Raw genomic sequence first — 19,352 nt, forward strand, 5'->3', positions numbered from 1 at the left:
ACTTCCAGCCAGTGTAACGCTAATTCCTGTCACAGGAATTCTGAGATCATATAAGTGGGCGTGGCAGTTCCTGATTGGTTCGTGTTGGGGAACGCCTTCTCGCTGCCGACGTGACGTAAATTCGCGCACGCGCACTGGTGAAGCTTACTCGATCTTACTCGATCCCATATTACATGTACTTTCATTGCATACAAATTATACTTCCTCCTAGAAATTCCATGCCCGAACCTCAGCGCAATCCAAGAGGATTCACTTGTTTCACAAACAAATCAACCAGACAAACAAAATATACAAAAAGAGGGAGCGGAAGACAAGATGGGGAGAGAAGGGGAAGCACACAACCACAACATTTGAGAGCAGGGAGAAGTGTGGGAGGGAGAGGGCTTGGGGGCAGGAGGAGTGGGAAGGAGAGGGGGGGGGGGGGGGGAGAGGTATAAAACACAAGGGGACTGAAATTAGCGGGGGTAGAAAAGATCATTTTTTTTTTTGTATACTGAATCGAGGCTCGTGAAAGAGCTCACATTTATTTCACAAACAAATCAACCAGACAAACAAAATATACAAAAAGAGGGAGCGGAAGACAAGATGGGGAGAGAAGGGGAAGCACACAACCACAACATTTGAGAGCAGGGAGAAGTGTGGGAGGGAGAGGGCTTGGGGGCAGGAGGCGTGGGAAGGGGAGGGGGGGGGGGGGGGAGAGGTATAAAACACAAGGGGACCGAAATTAGCGGGGGTAGAAAAGATCATTTTTTTTGGTATACTGAATCGAGGCTCGTGAAAGAGCTAACATTTATTTCACAAACAAATCAACCAGACAAACAAAATATACAAAAAGAGGGAGCGGAAGACAAGATGGGGAGAGAAGGGGAAGCACACAACCACAACATTTGAGAGCAGGGAGAAGTGTGGGAGGGAGAGGGCTTGGGGGCTGCATAACAAATTGAAAAAAGTTCAATAGGAGTTTGTTTCACCCGTCTTTGTTTGATTCACAATCTTATGCACCTCTAATTTGTAATTAAAATAATTTAAGACCAACCTCGGCCCGCACGGGCCTGGTTATCTTCAACGAAAATCGTCACCAAACACCGGAACCAATGAGATTCAAGCATTTGAAAAAATATTTAAAAAACCAAATCACTCAATGGAGGCCGCCATCTTCCGGATGCGGAAGTATGCATAAAAAAATTGCGAAAAAGTTCAATAGGAGTTTGTTTCACCCGTCTTTGTTTGATTCACAATCTTATGCACCTCTAATTTGTAATTAAAATACTTTAAGACCAACCTCGTTCCCCGGGCCCACACGGGCCCTGGTTATCTTCAACAAAAATCGTCACCAATTACCAGAGATTTGAGCATTTGAAAAAATATTTCAAAAAAGCTTTTTACCACATTTCGGAGGCTGAAAACGGCGTCAAATATCCTAAAATTGACGAAGAATTATTTTTTAGAAATCTCGCGGCCGTAGGGAATAGGTTTTCATGGCCAGAAATATCCGAAGTGGAGACGGAATTCACCGAATTAATCAAGAAGGAAATTTTATAAATTTTAATCTCATCCAGAATGCAAATGGTGTCATTTTGAACTAGGTACGGTACCTACTGCACCTACCTACTACCAACTACCTAACCTACTGATGCCATGGTGATGGGTAAAATAGTGGCAAGAGGCTTTGGCTTCGCCGGCTCATTGCGGCTTTGCAGTCAGGTACTAGTAATTATGGCTATGTATGAGAGGGTACAGTATTGAGGTGAAGAAGACGCCGCCATTTTGGTGATGTATGATGTTGATTGACACTGCATTCTATGGTGATTTATAAAGCCTCCGTCTCCTAAAATGCGACTCAACATCGTCTTATCAGTGTATAAGACTGATTCAGTCGTGCTAAACTTCCAGATTATTTTCACAATCTTTAGAATCCCTATATCTATCTATAATTCCAGTAATCTCTGTGTGTGTGTATGTGTGTGTGTCTGTGTGTTTGTTTGTCTGTGACCGCTGTTTCTCGACAACCACGGGTCCGATATACTTGAAACTTGCCAGGTATATTGCTGGGGACCTGAGGATGTGCCTTTTCAAGGTTTCATATTAATCGGAGAAGTAGTTACCGAGCTATGGCGATTTATTTACCCATACTCGCAAGCCGTTCGCTTTGGCTTTGCGAATGGACCAAACCATTTCATGTAAATAGAGGGGGGGGGGGGGGCTCTACCGTACTTGCAAGCCGTTCGCTTTGGCTTTGCGAATGGACCAAACCATTTCATGTAAATAGAGGGGGGGGGGGGGGGTTCTGTGGTCGTTACTGCCACGTGGTTTCAAAGTTTTTTTTTGTTGTTGTTGTTTGCACGCATGTTTTTTTGCACCCACGTACGGGCACGCCCTAGTTATTAAAATTGAAGTACAGTATATACCTAAACACTGTGTGGGGTATCGTGTTCTATGAACTCACGAGTTTCTCTTGCAATTGGTTTTGGTCGTTTCACCATAAGGGTTGAAATAGCTTCGGGCCTGTGAAACCCTGAGTTTACGACAATGTAACTTATATCTAAAGTAATTGAACAATTCCACTTTAGGTCAAACACTTTTGATTCCATTCCATTTTGATCCTTTTGTTATTGTTTTTTTTTTTTTAGTATCTAAGGCTCACGGTGGAGATGTCTGATACATACACACACAAGTATGAGACCAGACAAACACCACCACTGAGCTTGGTGGAAGTGACGTCTCTTCCCGGGGCACTCTGGGTACCAGTGACGTCACAAGAATGGCACCGCCTTTCTCACCGCACCAAGGCGAAATTTTCTCCTCCCCATGGCAACAACCTATGGGGGCTATCCGTACTCTGTCCTTTGAAATGTTGAACGCCTAAGAAGGAAGCAGCATGTACCATTTTAAATCTTTGCTCTGACTCGACCCGGGCTTTGAATAGCCGACCTGCCAGACTCGGAGCGGACACTCAGTCACTGTAACCATTACACCACCGAGTTTGGCATCCATTCCAATGTCTGATTCCACTTGTTTCCATGATGCATCCTTAATTATCATCAGCGATGTCCTTCAGACGAAGAGTCGCCGAAAGGATTGCCCCCTTGACCGGAATGTACCCACGTGACCTCACGGTGTCTATTGATGAGGGAGTGAGATCACGTTTTTTCCCGTCGTATCTGCGTACGTAATTAATAGATGATCCATTTACGTTGAGGGACATGTAACATCGTGTTCTGTACGTTTTATGAACATGGACATCGTGTACAAGTTTTTACTGAGGAGAGACAATGTTCCTAACGCGAGAATCTTCGCGAGCATCCCAGTGTAACGACGTCACGACGGATAAATAAAACGTTTCGATTGGCGCACTGGATCTACAAGTGACGTCAATTCATGTCATTCGGCTGACGTGGGGAGGAGGTCCTGATAGAATGTACCAAGTGCTCCGGTAACCGGGGGGGAATACATTATAAATACACCTTTCTTCAGAAACATATATAAACATGGCGAGGTATTTTGACCATCTACTTGCCCTGACCTTTGTGTAATTTAATCGATCAATTGCGATGCAAACACCGATCACTGGTCTCCCGATGGATTACGCCTCGGGATAATAAAACAGTCCGCCGTGCCTCCCAGTCGTTAGCAACGCCTCCCAGCTTCACCATTTTGCTTGCAGTGTTTCGGCGTCTGATCGGGCGTCCGCGGGCGAACGGAAAGACGAGGAAAAGGGGAAAGGGGTCGAGGGGGACACAGCGGGCGAGGCTGTGCTGAAGGCGACGCTCGGGCCTGGGCCCACGGGCAGCGACGGCGCCGGCGACAGAAGGCCGAGAGGGGCAGCGGGCCCGGCGCGATGTGCGTCCCGGAACGGCGCATCGAGCGGATGGAGGGAGGGCTATAAGCGGGCGGGCATGGCCTCCTTGCCGGGGTGAGGCCTGGGAATGGAGTCTCTTGGTTTGTTTACCAATGGGGGATGTATTGCTGACAGAACGTCCATTTGTTAATCGAATGTAACGACGACCTGTGACGTGACGGCTCGACGTGGCGGGAGCGTCGGTACCGGAGAGTTTATGAATCGTGCGAAAGGTGTTCGTTGTTGGGCATGTTTGAAGGGATTACGCGAACGAGTACCTGTGGAAAAAAGGTAGTTGAGGTGTTCGACCGCGGATGACGAAACGTTTGAGATGGACGTGACGTGACATACCTGGTTTGAGAAGTGGTGAAAAAGCTACATAATACCTGTAGAAAAGGTGAGGAGAATACCTCGCAGGTATGTGATTGTGAATGTGGGGGAGGTTGTCTTGTTGGCAATGTGAAGATATACAGCTGTTTGACTCGTGAAGGAAACATGGCAGTCGGGAGAGAGCTGGAAGGTAACGTGAGTGACGAAGGTGAGATTGGTACGACGGGTGACAAAATGGCAGGAGGACGGGTGAGACGGACGAAACGAAGATGGTAAAGGTAGAGGAGAGTTTGTGAGAGCGGTGAAGATCACCTGTGCATTTTACCGTTGTCACCTTGTTTAGGTAAGCTTTTATAATTGAATAATCTGTATAACTATAATACGGTGTTTGGTCGGTTAGGGCAAATACCGTGGGATGTTTTGTATCAAATATTTGTGTAAATCGCTGCCTGATACCGATGGTGATAATAACTATTCCAAAGTGTAAGAAGTCAAGGACACTTGGTTTCTACATCCCAATCTGTTTATCCTCAAAAACAAAAGGACCACAAAGCCTGAAATGTTTACTTCCGGTTGTTGTTGGTCCCAATCTATTTATGTTTATCCTCAAAAACATAGGTGAACCACAAAACAAATGTTTACTTCCGGTTGTTGTTGTTCCCAATCTGTTTATCAAAGGTGATCCACAAAACCAGAATTAGTTACTTCCGGTTGTAGTTTTTATTTTGTTTGGGTTTTTTGTTCCTGTTGTTTTTAGGGTTTTTTTTGTTGTTGATTAACAAAGTTCTCTTCTTTCTCGTGGATTTTTTTTTTCAACTTCTCTCAAAAAATGTTTTTAATCTCTAAAGTTTAAATGCAGAATGTATCATCTTGTAGTTGTATATAACATGAGTCTGTCCCCCCCCTTGTCACGATTGCTATTTCCTATATCGTCACCAATCTTAGAAGGCGTCATACAATTCTGATACCAAGGTCTAAATTCATTTCCAACTTTTATTCTGTTCTGCCTGGTTGAAAGTCGATTTTTGCCATAGCTTTCGCTCTGCCGGATGTGAATGATGTCACGAGATTCCGGTGGGCGGAGCTTCAATCCAACCTATCACAAGATTTTTGTCATGGTACCTCTGCCACTGCAGATGAGCCCTGTTTGTCTGTCTCTGTTAGCAAGAAATATTTAAAAACGTTATGGACGGATTTTGACGAAACTTGATGGACAGGTTGGGTGTGTGACGAGGACAAATAGATTCGATATTGGTGAAGAGCCGGATCTGGATACTAGAATCTTTTCAGTGATTTTTCTAAATGGTAGGCCCAAAAAACGATATGTGGCATGATATCTCAAAAAATTATGGACAGATTGGGCCGAAACTTTTGTGGCTGATTACCTCCACCACCAAAGGTGGATGCAGGTTATGTTTTCACCCCTGTCTGTCCGTTTGTCTGTCCGTTTGTGAACAAAACATCTCAAAGTTGTGCATGGATTCGGACGAAATTTGGCAGAGATGTCGCGTATGTGACTAGGATGAAATGTTTAGATTTTGGTGAAGATCCAGATTCGGATCCGGCTGATGAATATTTCAAGTGATTCTTCACCATTGGGAGATAGGGCCAAAAACGATATATAGCAAGATATCTCAAAAAGTTGTGCATGGATTCGGACGAAATTTGGCAGAGATGTCGCGTATGTGGATCCAGATTCGGATCCGGCTGATGAATCTTTCAAGTGAATCTTCACCATTGGGAGATAGGGCCAAAAACGATATATAGCAAGATATCTCAAAAAGTTGTGGATGGATTTGGACGAAACTTGGTGGACCGATTGGGTGTCTGACAAGGACGATTCGATTCGATTTTGGAGATCTGAATATGGATTTGGATAAGATAATTATTTAATTTTTGAAGTGATTCTTCACCATTGGGAGATGGGGCCAAAAACGATACATAGCGGGGTATCTCAAAAAGTTATGGATGGATTTGGACGAAACTTGGACAGGTTGTGTGTGTGAGACGAGGAAGAATCGATTCAATTTTGGTGAAGATCCGGATCCGGATCCAGCTCGTATAATTTTTTAAGTGATTCTTCACCATTGAGTGATGTGACCAACCAGGCAGAGAGGTACGCTGCTCTACCGAGTGCCGTTCTAGTTTTCATTGTTGTTTTGCTTTTCACATTCTATCAAATGCCATCACCCATCCGCTGACCCGCTGATGGCTATATCGCTCATTTTAACCAAGTCGTATGGGATATGCTTTTTGACTATTTCATTATTACTTTTGTCAGCTTGGATTTTTCAAAATACTTTTGGTAAAGGTATACAAAGCTCCTGTTTTGTGATAAAGTGCTGAATGCAGCTGAAATTTGTATAACGTGATATGGTTTCCTCTGTGGTGAAAATACCTTTGACATCTTGCGAACTTGTGGAAACGTCTCGTGCATTTCACACGCTTACTTTTGTTTAATTTAGTTGTTTGTTTCTGCCTTTGGAAATAGATACAGCTCATGAAAGTGTGCTTCCCTTGTACGTGGTTACCACCACTTCTCGCAAAACTATTGTTATACCATTTTTTTTTCAGGATTGCACCCATAAATGTGTTCTCGAGTCAATGCAAACCTTCTATGTTGGGATTATTTGCAAGTCGTGCCTTTAAAAATAGGGTGAGGAGAGGAGGGCATGATGGCTTTCATATCGGGCAATATTACCGTTTAAATGGTATTACGACGATAAAGAATATCCTCACAGCACTACTGCACCTTCAGGGTCTGACTTTGGGCGAGGCTATCCGAACGGCGTTGGGCATGAGTTTTCCCTTGTCCGCGGCTATGTCGCCACTCTAGCTGGTCAGAGGCTCAATTTCTAGTGGTGAGTCTCCTACTCATTAATGCCTTTGTCGCGTCTACAAAGGACAACTCAGGATTCTGATGGAATCATCTCTATTTGTCTGGATGGATGCATTGACAACATTTGAAGAGCTTGACAATATCCTGTTTAATGGAGCCTGCTAGACTTGGATCCTCGTCCACTATCTCAAATGTTGATCCCCTTTACCATTGGTGTACCATGGCTGCAGTCTATACTATTTATAGGATGCACTGTAGCAACTCACTGAGGCTTCGGTAGCATCTCCCAAACCACCCGACCAACACCATCTAGAATAGTGGTGGGAAACTCATGGGCTGCTTTAAATATGGTCACCCCAGAAGTCACATCAAGAAGGAAGTATATTTATGGCTTTAAATGCTTCTACTTTTATATTGATATGTTCAATCCTTTATTATATTGTTACAATTTATATAATATATGTAATATATATAGGTCTTTTGAAATTAAAATGTGTCCTTTTGGCTTCTAATTGCTGTAAAGGGGGTCTTGTGGCCCTTGAATTTGAGGACTGCACCTGCGGCTCTCTAATTAGCTTGGGTTGCCCACCACTTATCTAGGATGTGTGCGTGCGCTTTGTTGAAGTTGAAGAAGTTTTACCTTCCCATTATATCTGCATATATTCTGAATATCGCAAAATGAATCATCATTTTAATCATGTATAAAGAGCAAGAAGAAATGTTATGTCTGAATTTAGCAACAGCTCAGGACAGAACCAAGGTTGGCAATGTTTGGCCATGCTACCACAGCTCAGAACTTCGGTGATGATGTGCAGGAGCTAACCATCAAGAGCTTGACATGGCTTCCGTGAAGAATGTGACAAAAACCTAGAGGAACAGTTCCAGCCAACATTCTCGCTTGTCGTTCTCTGGGATGACGAGCTCCTCAATGCCCGTACGTACATTGGTGGTGGTTCATATGCAGCCTGCATCATATTCTGGGGGTGTGGCTGTGCCGCTGATACCCAGTCTGTGGCTGGATTTGAAGGCCAGCATTGCTATGTTGTCGGACCATGTGAGGACATGCTTGATGGTATTGCAGTGGGGTTGAATGAATGATCGTTTTAAGGCCATTTTTCCCCGCTACAGCGGGGGTTAGCCTTGCGGGCCCCATGACAATCATGGTTCCCTGTTTGAGGCAATGTTTTTATGGCCGGATGCCCTTCCTGACGCCAACCCTTGGTCACGCTCTTACGATGCGCAGGGATACAGTGTGCCTATTCTGAATCGGGGTACACACCGTGATCATTCATCCCAGCAAGCTGGTACTCAATTTGCCGACCTCGGAAGGATGACAGGCTGAGTCAACCCCCCTGGCGTTAATTCAGCGATCAACCGGGATTTGAACCCAGGATCCTAGGATCCCAAGCCGGCACCCTAACCGCTAAGCCAACACCAGGCTACGAGCGTGGATCAGCTACGAGCGAGCCAACACGTGGCTGATCATGGGTGTAGATCGGTGGATTCGTTTTGACGATCCTCCTGGAGATCTGCATCAGACCAGAATCGAATCGATTCCCCATCAGAAGAGAGTGAAATGCCTGTTGTCTGCCTGTCATTGGGATGACATATTGTATGACATGATGTGGAATCATCTGCAAAAGAAAAAAAAAGAAAAAAAAAAGTGGGTTTTGCAGAGCATTCCGGAGCTCTTTAATGTAAATGAGGAAGAAGACCATGTGTTCGGGCATTCCAGCCTCTCCCTGGAGAAAGGAGGAGGAGGAGGAGAGGGTTCAATTGATAGCAATGCATTATATGCTTAAGTGGAAAAAGTCAGAAATCCAGGTATAAAGGTAGCCTTGGATGCTAGTTAACTTGATTGCCAGACTGTCGAACGGCTGATGTATTCCGTAACCTCTTCATTGAGATTTAGGGTTACCAATCGTTGCTTAACGTGGAGCAGTAGCACGTCTGGAGTTGAATGACCGGGACAGAATCCAAACTGATGGTCAGAGATAAGCTGTTTGAGAACAGGTAGAGCTTTACCTCATCAATGGTAATGTGACCTTTGGCCTTGCTAGTTGCTCCAGTATGTGGTTTGTTAACATTGCTGCTCTGATTGTTTTCATCACATACCTATAATCCCATAACTACAAGGTGTCTGTGTTGTACATTCTACATTGGAGGTCAGAAGAACCTTTATGCTGCATGTTCGTAAAAGCTGATTTGCTACTATGCTAGTCCATGATGGGAGGCCAAGGTCTCGCAAATCTGCTTTGCTTGATGTTTATTTCTGTTGCGCAGTGTAGGCCACAGCAAACGACAAGGAAGTTTTCATTGAGTGTTGATTGCTCGTTCAACACCTACCTGACTGTTTTCATGAAATTATGTGTGTTTGGAAGCACAACATAGTTCTCTTCTGATGTAACCCGACTCCAGCACACCTGTTGGCACACCTGGTGTGTTTGTGCTTTTTTGAAGTTATTTAACGATACGGTCCACCTTAAGCTTCGATGTGTTGTATTTCACTCAGAATACTGATATACGGGAGTTTGTTTTGTGTATCCACATTCCACACCTTGTGTCCGTTTATATTTAATTTTGTTTTTACTTCAAAATAAAGAAAAAAATCGAATTGCAGAAATGAAATGCCTCATTTCATTAAACCGTGGCTGCTTCATTTGTCATCCTTTGACGTGGTAAAGCTGTCTGTTCATCTGAGGTTCTTTATTTGTGATTTAATTTATTTATTTTGTTAGATGTCTATAAATTTAACAATTGTGGTCCCTTGTGATAAAACCAATTACATTGGTGATGAGAGTTTCACCAGCAATGAGGTTCAACTTGCACTCTTCATTCAACTCATGCCTGTGTAAATATATCGTCTGTCTTTGTTTGAACCTCTAATCCCTTGAAATGATATACTAGACTTATTTTATTTTTTTGTTGTTCAATTCAGACATTTTAAGAGTTTAATTCAGACATTTTCTAGGCACTCGGCTTACAAAATGAAAAAAGAAAAAAGAAAAAAAAATGTTTCCGGTAACCCGCCCTACCCCAAAAATGCCTGCCGACCGCAATTTCTTTTGAAGTACTGTGGTGATTTCAGTAGTTTCTGGAATCGGTGATTCTAAATGGAATTTGTTTTTCTATACAAAGTTATTCCCTACAAAGGCTCACGGAAGAGCTAGATTAGGACACAGAACAGAAGGAAAAGCAGAAAGAGAAAGGGGAAACACAAACAGCAGAATGAAGATGGGCAAACAAGTGATACGGGCCGGAATGGGGGTTAGTGGAGGATGCACGTGGTGGACAAGATGGGCACTTGCAGAAGCAAATTCTCAGGAAGGAAAATCTGGAAATTTGGTGGGGGAAAGGGTTGGTATAATGGGGGTAGAAAAAAATCATGGTTTGGGAATGGGGATGATCTGAGATGGTGATGAACAGCTGGAAGACTTAGAGGGAAGAAGGGGCTTGAAGAGAATGAATTACAGAAAAAAAGTCAACATTAGTTCGATTTATAAGTATATTCTAGATACTGTACTATAAAAGGAGCTGTTCATGTGTGCAGGTTCCACCCACTGGTTGGACATCTTGCCTGACTCCATCCACAATTTACAGTCGTGGCCAAAAATATTGGCACCCTTGCACTTTTTTCAAATAACTCACAATTTTCTCTAAAAATAAGTTGAAATTGACAAAAGTATTTGGTCTCCACAATTCTTTATTTCACTGTTAATATTACAGAACTTTTGTTTTTGATTCAGAACTTAATATGTCCTTTTAAATCAGAAAATAAAAAGAAATAGTATTGACAAAATGATTGACACCCCAGACTAAATATTTGGCAGCACGGCCTTTGGACAAAATAACTGCAGTCAAGCGCTTCCTATAGCATTGCCAGTAGCGAGGTGTAGGAAGCTCAATCAATTTGGCCCACGCTTCTTGTGCAAACTGCTCCAGTTCTCCCAGATTTGAAGGGTGCCTTCTCCCAACTGCTGTTTTCAGATTTCCCCACAGGTGTTCAATGGGATTTAGATCTGGACTCATTGCTGGCCACTTGAGAACAGTCCAGCATTTTGTCTTGAACCATTCCTGGGTGCTTTTTGAAGTGTGTTTGGGGTCATTGTCCTGCTGCAAGACCCATGACCTTCGACGGAGACCCAGCTTTCTGACACTGGGTTGAACATTGCACTCCAAAATGCCTTGGTAATCTCCTGATTTCATGATGCCATGCACACATTCAAGGCACCCAGTGCCAGAGGCAGCACAGCAACCCCAAAACATCACTGAACCTCCTCCATGTTTGACTGTAGGGAAGGTGTTCTTTTCTTTGAAGGCTTCATTTTGTTATCTGAAAACATAGAGATGATGTGCTTTACCAAAAAGCGCTAATTTGGTCTTATCTGTACACATGACATTCTCCCAGAAGGATTTTGGCTTGTTCAGGTGTGTTTTGGCAAACTTCAGTTGGGCTTTCTTATGTCTCTCTCAGCAGTGGGGTCCTCCTGGCTCTCCCGCCATAGAACCCCCTTTCATTGAGTTGGCGACGGATGGTGCGAGTTGAAACTGTCTTACCTTGTATCTGAAGGTCAGCTTGAATCTGTTTGGCAGTTAATCGAGGTGCTTTCTCCACCATTCGAACAATCCTTTGCTGCAATCTTCAATCAAGTTTTCTCTTGCGACCAGGTCCAGGGAGGTTGGCTACTGTGCCATGGGCCTTAAACTTCCTGATAACATTGTGTACGGTGGACACAGGAACATCAAGGTCTCTGGAGATGGACCTGTAGCCTTGCGATTGCCGATGCTTGGCTATAATCTCATGTCTGACCTCCTCGGACAATTCTCTGTTTTTCGTTCTTTTCTCCATTCTCATTGTGGTACACACAGTGACACAAAACAGCAGAATGACTCCTTTTCTCTATTCAAACTGGTTGAATGAGTTATTTTTATATTGCAGGCACCTGCAACTCACCACTGGTGAGTTCAATTCCAAAGTAAAGGAGAATCACCTGCTTCAAATCTAATTATTTCTAACAACTTCTAAAAAGTGCCAATAATATTGTCCGGGCCATTTTAGCATTTCTGTGTGGAATAAGGTAAGATTTAGTAAATTTTTTTTACCTCCGCCACCAAAGGTGGATGGAGGTTGTTTTCAACCCTGTCTGTCTTTGTTTGTTTGTTTGTTTGTTGGTGGACAAAATATCTCAAAAAGTTATGGACGAATCCGGACGAAATTTGGCAGAGATCTAGCATATGTCACAAGGATAAAATGATTAGATTTTGGTGAAGATCCGGATTCGTTTCTGGCTACTGTAATTTTGTTAATGATTCTTCACCATTGGGAGATAGGGCCAAAAACGATACATAGTAGGATATTTCAAAAAGTTGTGGACGGGTTTGGACGAAACTAGGTGGACTGGTTGAGTGTCTTATAAGGTCAAATAGATTCGATTTTGGTGAAGATCTGAATATGGATTCGGATATGAGAATTTTTTTTTTTTTTTTTAAGTGATTCTTCACCATCGGGAGATAGGACCATAAACTATACATTGCGGGATATCTCAAAAAGTTATGGATGGATGTCGACGAAACTTGGTGGACAGGTTGTGTGTGTGACAAGAACCTCCTTTAGAGGCCATTTTCCCCGCAGAGCAGGGGTTGGCCTTTTCCAGGCACCGTGGGCCCCTTTTTTTGAAGCAATGTTTTATGGCCAGATGCTCTTCCTGCCGCCAACCCTGTTAGTCGCCTCTTGCGACACACAGGGAATTACCAGTGGACTGGTACTCAATTTGCCGACTTCGGAAGGATGACAGGCTGAGTCAACCCCCCTGGTGTTAATTCAGCGATGGACCGGGATTTGAACCCAGGATCTTAGGATCCCAAGCTGGCACCCTAACCGCTAAGCCAACACCAGGATGACCACAATTGTGTGTGACCAGGAAGAATCAATTCGATTTTGGTGAAGATGTGAATATGGATTCGGATATGAGAATTATTTAATTATTTAAGTAATAGGGCCAACCAGGTGGAGGTATGCTCTCTACTGAGTGCCATTCTAGTTTCACCTTGTTTTGTTTTGTTCCACTGCAAACCAACGAAATACATATGTGGATACCAAAATATTTTTAAATTTAACAATTTTCTGGAAGAAATGGTGCATTATTTAAAAAAAGTGCAAGGGTGCCAATATTTTTGGCTACGACTGGATATACTGTACTATGGCCGCCATCTTGGTGCTTACTGCTATACAAAGTCTAAGATGTCTTTAGACCTGTCATGTTCACAATCGTCATGACCTCCCTACAAGCTTTGCCTTCCGTGCAAAATGCCCAAATCGACTGTCGAAAGGATTTTGAGCCAATGGGCATCAAGGGCCTTGTGAAGATCGGCCTCAGCAACTGGGGCAGCGGCCTGTTATTTCTACACGACTGTGTCAGTGTGGCGTCCTCTCAAGCAGGTCTTTTACTGCACAGGTGATGCAGGTCCTTTCTATTATTTCCGACTATTTTCTCTCAAACTCGCACATTACTGGTCGTTCATGGATCATAAAACACATGTCATTATAAAGTCGTTGTTGAGGACTACCGGGAATTTCGTGACATTGTGAAATAAAACATGTTGTTATTTACCTTTAACGATGCGTATATATGCATGAGGAATAGGATAATTGGCTTTGGGTCGTTTATTGGCACAATTAGCCTGCTCATGGTCACTTGAGAGTTGCTCTGCCACAAGTTTTCCACATATCTCGTGGGATTATGAGTTGGATAAGTAACTGTGATAGGCTTCTGCGACGTCCGTGACAGCACGACGGAGGAGGCGAAAGCGTTAAATATTCTGTTGTTTTGATGTTGGAATGCCTGTTTGAACGTTGTCCGACTTTGGTGGAAAATCTCCCTGAAGTAGATCGCCGGCGCAGATGAGATTGCCAAAAATAACGATCAGAAACACAAAGCCCTGGAGTGTTGTTCATACCACCATAGGTAGCTCTGTGTACCTCCCTTGTACGTGAATATACATGGACAGATTAATCATATTAAAATACAGTGTGTCTTGTCTGTCTGTGTTCGATTATGGACACAAACAGCTGCGCCAATCTCCACTAAATTTTTCATACATGCTCGGGTAGCCAGGGTTAGGTTATGGACACAAAATAATTAATCCTCCCCCTTATAGTCAACATTAGTTTGGTTTAAATTTGGTTAAACTACGTCCCATGGATACGTTTTTTTTAAACATTTTTATGCTTACGCAGTTGAAGGTTCCTGGGACATTGTGTTTTTGGTTGTCCGTCCGGCTGTGCATCTGTCTATGTGTGCATGCGTAGCAGGTTTTTGTTACCGCGATAACTTATGAACCGCTGAAGATATTTGACCAAACTTAGTACAAGTATGCACCAAAATCGAATATTGGCTTGCTCTTGTCCCCTATGCAACTCATCCACCAATGTTTGCCATCCTTCCAGGACTTTTTGAAACATTGTGCGATGCAGTACATCGTTTTTGGTCCAATATCTCAATGGTGAAGAATCACTTGGAAAATTAAAAAAGATCTCGTATCCGGATCTTGACTAAAATCGAATAAATTCATCCTTGGCACACACCCAACCTGTCCACCAAGTTTAATCAGAATCCATCCATAACCTTTTGAGATGTGCTCACAGAGAGACAGCCTCCGCATTCGGAGACATTATATTCTCGTGTTGTCTGTCTGTCTGTCTGCCGCTATGTGCATGCGTATCAGATTTTCGTTACCTGTACATACTATGACGCAAAGATTAACTGATTAGATGTTGGGGGTCGAAGGTCATGTTACTCCAGCTGAAAATGATAAAATTGAACATAACTCCGGATATGAGAATCGGATGTTCTAATGGTAATTCTCTTGGGTTGTTGACATGGATTGGTGAGTGGGATGCCCATTGTGAGTGGAGGAATGCTATGAACGACAATCTGACAGGGTAAAGGGTCAAGGGTCATGAAACCTTTATTTGACGAACCATTTAAATTGACAAAACTCGAGCGAAGAGCATGTTGTGTTGAAATGGGGTGGTGGTGGCAGGGAATTCTTAAAAATTACAAGGTTAAAAGTTTTTTTGGGGTCGGTTTGTGAACTGCTTTAAAATCCTATTGCAGGCCATTCTCGTTACTTGACAGAAATGTGTCTGATGTTGAGTGGTCAGCAGTATTGAAGAATGTTATCAACTACTCGGTCAATCACCATAGATCTGGTGCCTTATTTCACTGTATGTTTTTATCTAGTAGGCCAATCCATTCAGATTTCCAGCATTTCTAGTTGTTCTACCCAATTGGCACTTCACATTTGCCTCTATATCACTGAGCTCTGTCTCAATAAAAATCTTTTGCATGAACATTCCTAATTATACAAAAAAATTAACTTCAATTGTCCTTTTTTTCAGTTTTTTCTATTCCATCTCCCTTTCCCTTTTTTCAGGCTCCTCGCCCTCTCTCTCGCCGTCTCTCTCGCCGTCTCTCTCGCCGTCTCTCTCGCCCTCTCTCTCGCCCTCTCTCTCGCCCTCTCTCTCGCCGTCTCTCTCGCCGTCTCTCTCGCCGTCTCTCTCGCCGTCTCTCTCGCCCTCTCTCTCTCGCCCTCTCTCTCTCGCCCTCTCTCTCTCTCGCCCTCTCCCTCTCTCTCTCTCGCCCTCTCTCTCTCTCTCTCTCTCACTCGCCCTCTCCCTCTCTCTCTCTCGCCCTCTCTCTCTCTCTCGCCCTCTCTCTCTCTCTCTCGCCCTCTCTCTCTCTCTCGCCCTCTCTCTCTCTCTCGCCCTCTCTCTCTCTCTCTCGCCCTCGCCCTCTCTCTCGCCCTCGCCCTCTCTCTCTCTCTCTCTCTCTCTCTCTCGCCCCCTCTCTCTCTCTCTCTCTCGCCCTCTCTCTCTCTCGCCCTCTCTCTCTCTCTCGCCCTCTCTCTCTCTCTCTCTCGCCCTCTCTCTCGCCCTCTCTCGCCCTCTCTCGTCCTCTCTCGCCCTCTCTCTCGCCCTCTCTCTCTCTCTCGCCCTCTCTCTCTCTCTCTCTCTCTCTCTCTCTCTCGCCCTCTCTCTCTCTCTCGCCCTCTCTCTCTCTCGCCCTCCCTCTCTCTCACCCTCTCTCGCCCTCTCTCTCTCTCGCCCTCTCTCTCTCTCTCTCACCCTCTCTCTCTCTCTCACCCTCTCTCTCTCTCTCGCCCTCTCTCTCTCTCTCTCGCCCTCTCTCTCTCTCTCGCCCTCTCTCTCTCTCTCGCCCTCTCTCGCCCTCTCTCGCCCTCTCTCGCCCTCTCTCGCCCTCTCTCGTCCTCTCTCGCCCTCTCTCTCGCCCTCTCTCTCTCTCTCGCCCTCTCTCTCTCGCCCTCTCTCTCTCTCGCCCTCTCTCTCTCTCTCTCTCACCCTCTCTCTCTCTCTCACCCTCTCTCTCTCTCTCACCCTCTCTCTCTCTCTCACCCTCTCTCTCTCTCTCTCACCCTCTCTCTCTCTCTCGCCCTCTCTCCCTCTCTCTCGCCCTCTCTCTCTCTCTCGCCCTCTCTCTCTCTCTCGCCCTCTCTCTCTCTCTCGCCCTCTCTCTCTCTCTCGCCCTCTCTCTCTCTCTCGCCCTCTCTCTCTCTCTCGCCCTCTCTCTCTCGCCCTCTCTCTCTCTCTCTCTCTCTCTCTCTCTCTCTCTCTCCTTCCCTCATTCTCTCTAGACAGAATAATGCCAGAGGCATGTTTTCAGGTTGTAAGTCAAGCTGTCCGGTGTGTCCAGCCATTACCAATTATTTTTAAGCGGTGAAACCGCTTCATTATTTGGCTATGGCTTTCCTTCCATCCTTCCATCTGTTCGTCAAAATGAGGAAGAACATTTCTCGCACCGTGTTTAATTCTAATTGTTTCTAAAGGGTAATTCCAAGGGTTTCATTCATTTCTAGGCTTTGCCTATTTCATATTGAAATGCCAAACTGAACCGCTTCCTTCGGACATAGGTGAAATTTTATTGTTAACACGATAACTTGTGAATCACTGAAGGGATTCCAAACAAACTTGGCACAAGTATGGACTGCAATACAAAGATTACAGGGCCTATAGAAAATATTCAAAGCCTTTCAAAATTTTCAACTTGTGCCTACCTTATAGCCTGGAAATAAAATGCATTAAATCAAACTTTTTCCACCTTTATTTACACATCGTAACCCACAACTTCTAAGTGAAAAACAAATTCTGCAAATTTCAGAAAATTAATTGAAAATACAAAACTATAATATCTTGGTTGGATAAATGTCCCACTGCCTTGTAATAGCAATTGTAAATTTGCTCAGTGTAACCAATCACCTTCAAAATCACGCACAAGTTAATTGGCTTCCACCTGTGTTAAATTGTAGTGATTCTGATTATTTCAGAGTAAAATCAGGTGTTCCTGTAGGTTTATTTTGCTGGGTAGTGCATTTAACAGCAAAGACTCAACCATGAGCACCAAGGAGCTTTCAAAATACCTCTGGGATAAAGTTGTGGAAAGGTACAGATCAGGGGATGGGTATAAAAATATTTCAAGGACCTTGAATATCCCTTGGAGCACAGTCAAGACAATCATTAATAAGTGGAAGGTATATGGTACCACCAAGACCCTGCCTAGATCAGGCTGTCCCTCCAAACTGAATGACCAAGCGAGGAGGAGACTGATCAGAGAGGCCAACAAGAGGCCAATGGCAACTTTGTGAGAGTTACAGGCCTTTATGGCGAAGACCAGAGGTCACTGTGTCCATGTGACAATATTCCTTAGCACTCCACTAGTCTGACCTCTACGGAAGGGTGGCAAGAAGGAAGCCATTACTCAAAAAGCCCACTTTGAGTCCCGTTTGGTAGAGGCAAAAAACCATTCCGGAGATTCTGAAGCCATGTGGCAAAAAGATTTGTGGTCTGATGAAACCAAGATGGAACTTTTTGACCTAAATGCAAAGCGTTACGTTTGGCGCAAACCCAGCACAGCACATCACCCAAAGAACACCATCCATACTGTGAAGCATGGTGGTGGCATCGTCATGTTATGGGGACGTTTTTCATCGGCAGGGACTGGGGCACTTGTCAGGATAGAAGGGAAAATGGATGGAGCAAAATACAGAAAAATCCTAGAGGAAAACCTGCTGCCGTCTGCAAGAAAGCTGAAATTGGGACGAAAGTTCACCTTTCAGCATGACAACGACCCGAAGCACACAGCCAAAGCTACCCTGGAGTGGGATAAGGAACACACAGATAAATGTCCTTGAGTGGCCCAATCAGAGCCCCGACTTAAATCCAATCGAAATCTGTGGCATGCCTTGAAGATTGCTGTCCATCAAAGCTCCCCACACAACTTGACTGAGCTTGAACAGTTTTGTACAGAAGAATGGCCCAATCCAGGTGTGCAAAGTTGGTAGAGACCTTTCCCAACAGACTCGCAGCTGTAATTATTGTTGGCGAAGATGCTTTCACCAAGTATTAACTCAGGGGGGTGGACACTTATCCAACCAAGATATTCTAGTTTTGTATTTTTAATTAATTTTCTGAAATCTGTGGAATTTGTTTTTGACTTGGAAATTGTGAGTTACGTTGTGTAAATAAAGGTGGAAAAAGTCCGATTTAATGCATTTTAATTCCAGGCTATAAGGCAACAAAAGGTGAAAATTTTGTGATTACACTTTGGTTGAAAGTTTAAACAGATCAAAGGTCGAAGCTCATGTGACCTTTGGAAATCATGTTGCAGCCGATTACTCGTGTTAGAAGCATGTGATGTTGTCTTTCTTCTACTTTTCTCGTGTTTTCTCACTCGTATGACCATTTAATTGAGATAAGGTCGAGAAAAATACATTTCCGGTCTCTGGTCAGCGCGCGCATCGATTTTGACCCTGCGCGTCAACAATTTATTATTTTTTTTTCAAATTTCCAACGGTACCGACAACAGCGCGTGCCTGTTGTTGCCGGGCCGGCGAGCTATCTCAGGAAATACGGGTCTGTGAGGGTCGACATTGGTATCGACGTTCGCGCACGGTTCTCCCCTACAAAACTACGTTTAGTTTGTCCAAATCCAACCAGCCGTTCCAAAGATATGAGTAGTTTTGTGTGCCATGACGTCATGAATCCAATCGGCTGGATATTGTCATTTATTGAAACGAAGACGTTCTTTGTCAGGTTCGTGTGAAGCAACCAGAAGGCCGAGAGAGCTGCGGATGGTCTCGTTAGTTCGGCCTGGATCCTATCGTTTGTCATGAATTTGTAGGTGTCTGTGATAATCTGGTGGACCGGGAGAAGAGATCGTGGGAGATCATTGGCCTGTTCGACCACTTGCGCATGCGCAGTGTTGACGCGATCGACGCATTGGAATGTTTGACGGTATGGCGAGGCGATCTCGAGAACGAAATGGCAAT

General features: G+C 44.2%; 1 protein-coding gene across 3 annotated transcripts in view; it reads left to right on the forward strand.

Annotated features, from left to right (window-relative positions):
- The first annotated feature begins 3,631 nt into the window (after positions 1-3,631).
- LOC137413438 (AF4/FMR2 family member 4) overlaps positions 3,632-19,352 on the forward strand; it is a 156,510-nt gene continuing 140,789 nt past the window's right edge. The window contains exon 1 of one of the 3 annotated variants that reach the window (XM_068098849.2): positions 3,632-3,913. In XM_068098849.2, coding sequence (XP_067954950.1) covers positions 3,897-3,913 — 17 coding nt within the window. In that variant the 5' untranslated portion in view covers positions 3,632-3,896. Of the gene's footprint in view, positions 3,914-3,966; positions 4,236-19,352 lie in introns of those variants that run through there. The other 2 variants (XM_068098851.2, XM_068098850.2) reach the window with 2 other exon arrangements.

This window comes from Myxine glutinosa, chromosome 12 (genome assembly GCF_964187855.1).
Source record: "Myxine glutinosa chromosome 12, kmMyxGlut1.1, whole genome shotgun sequence".
NCBI classification, from domain to species: Eukaryota; Metazoa; Chordata; class Myxini; order Myxiniformes; family Myxinidae; genus Myxine; species Myxine glutinosa.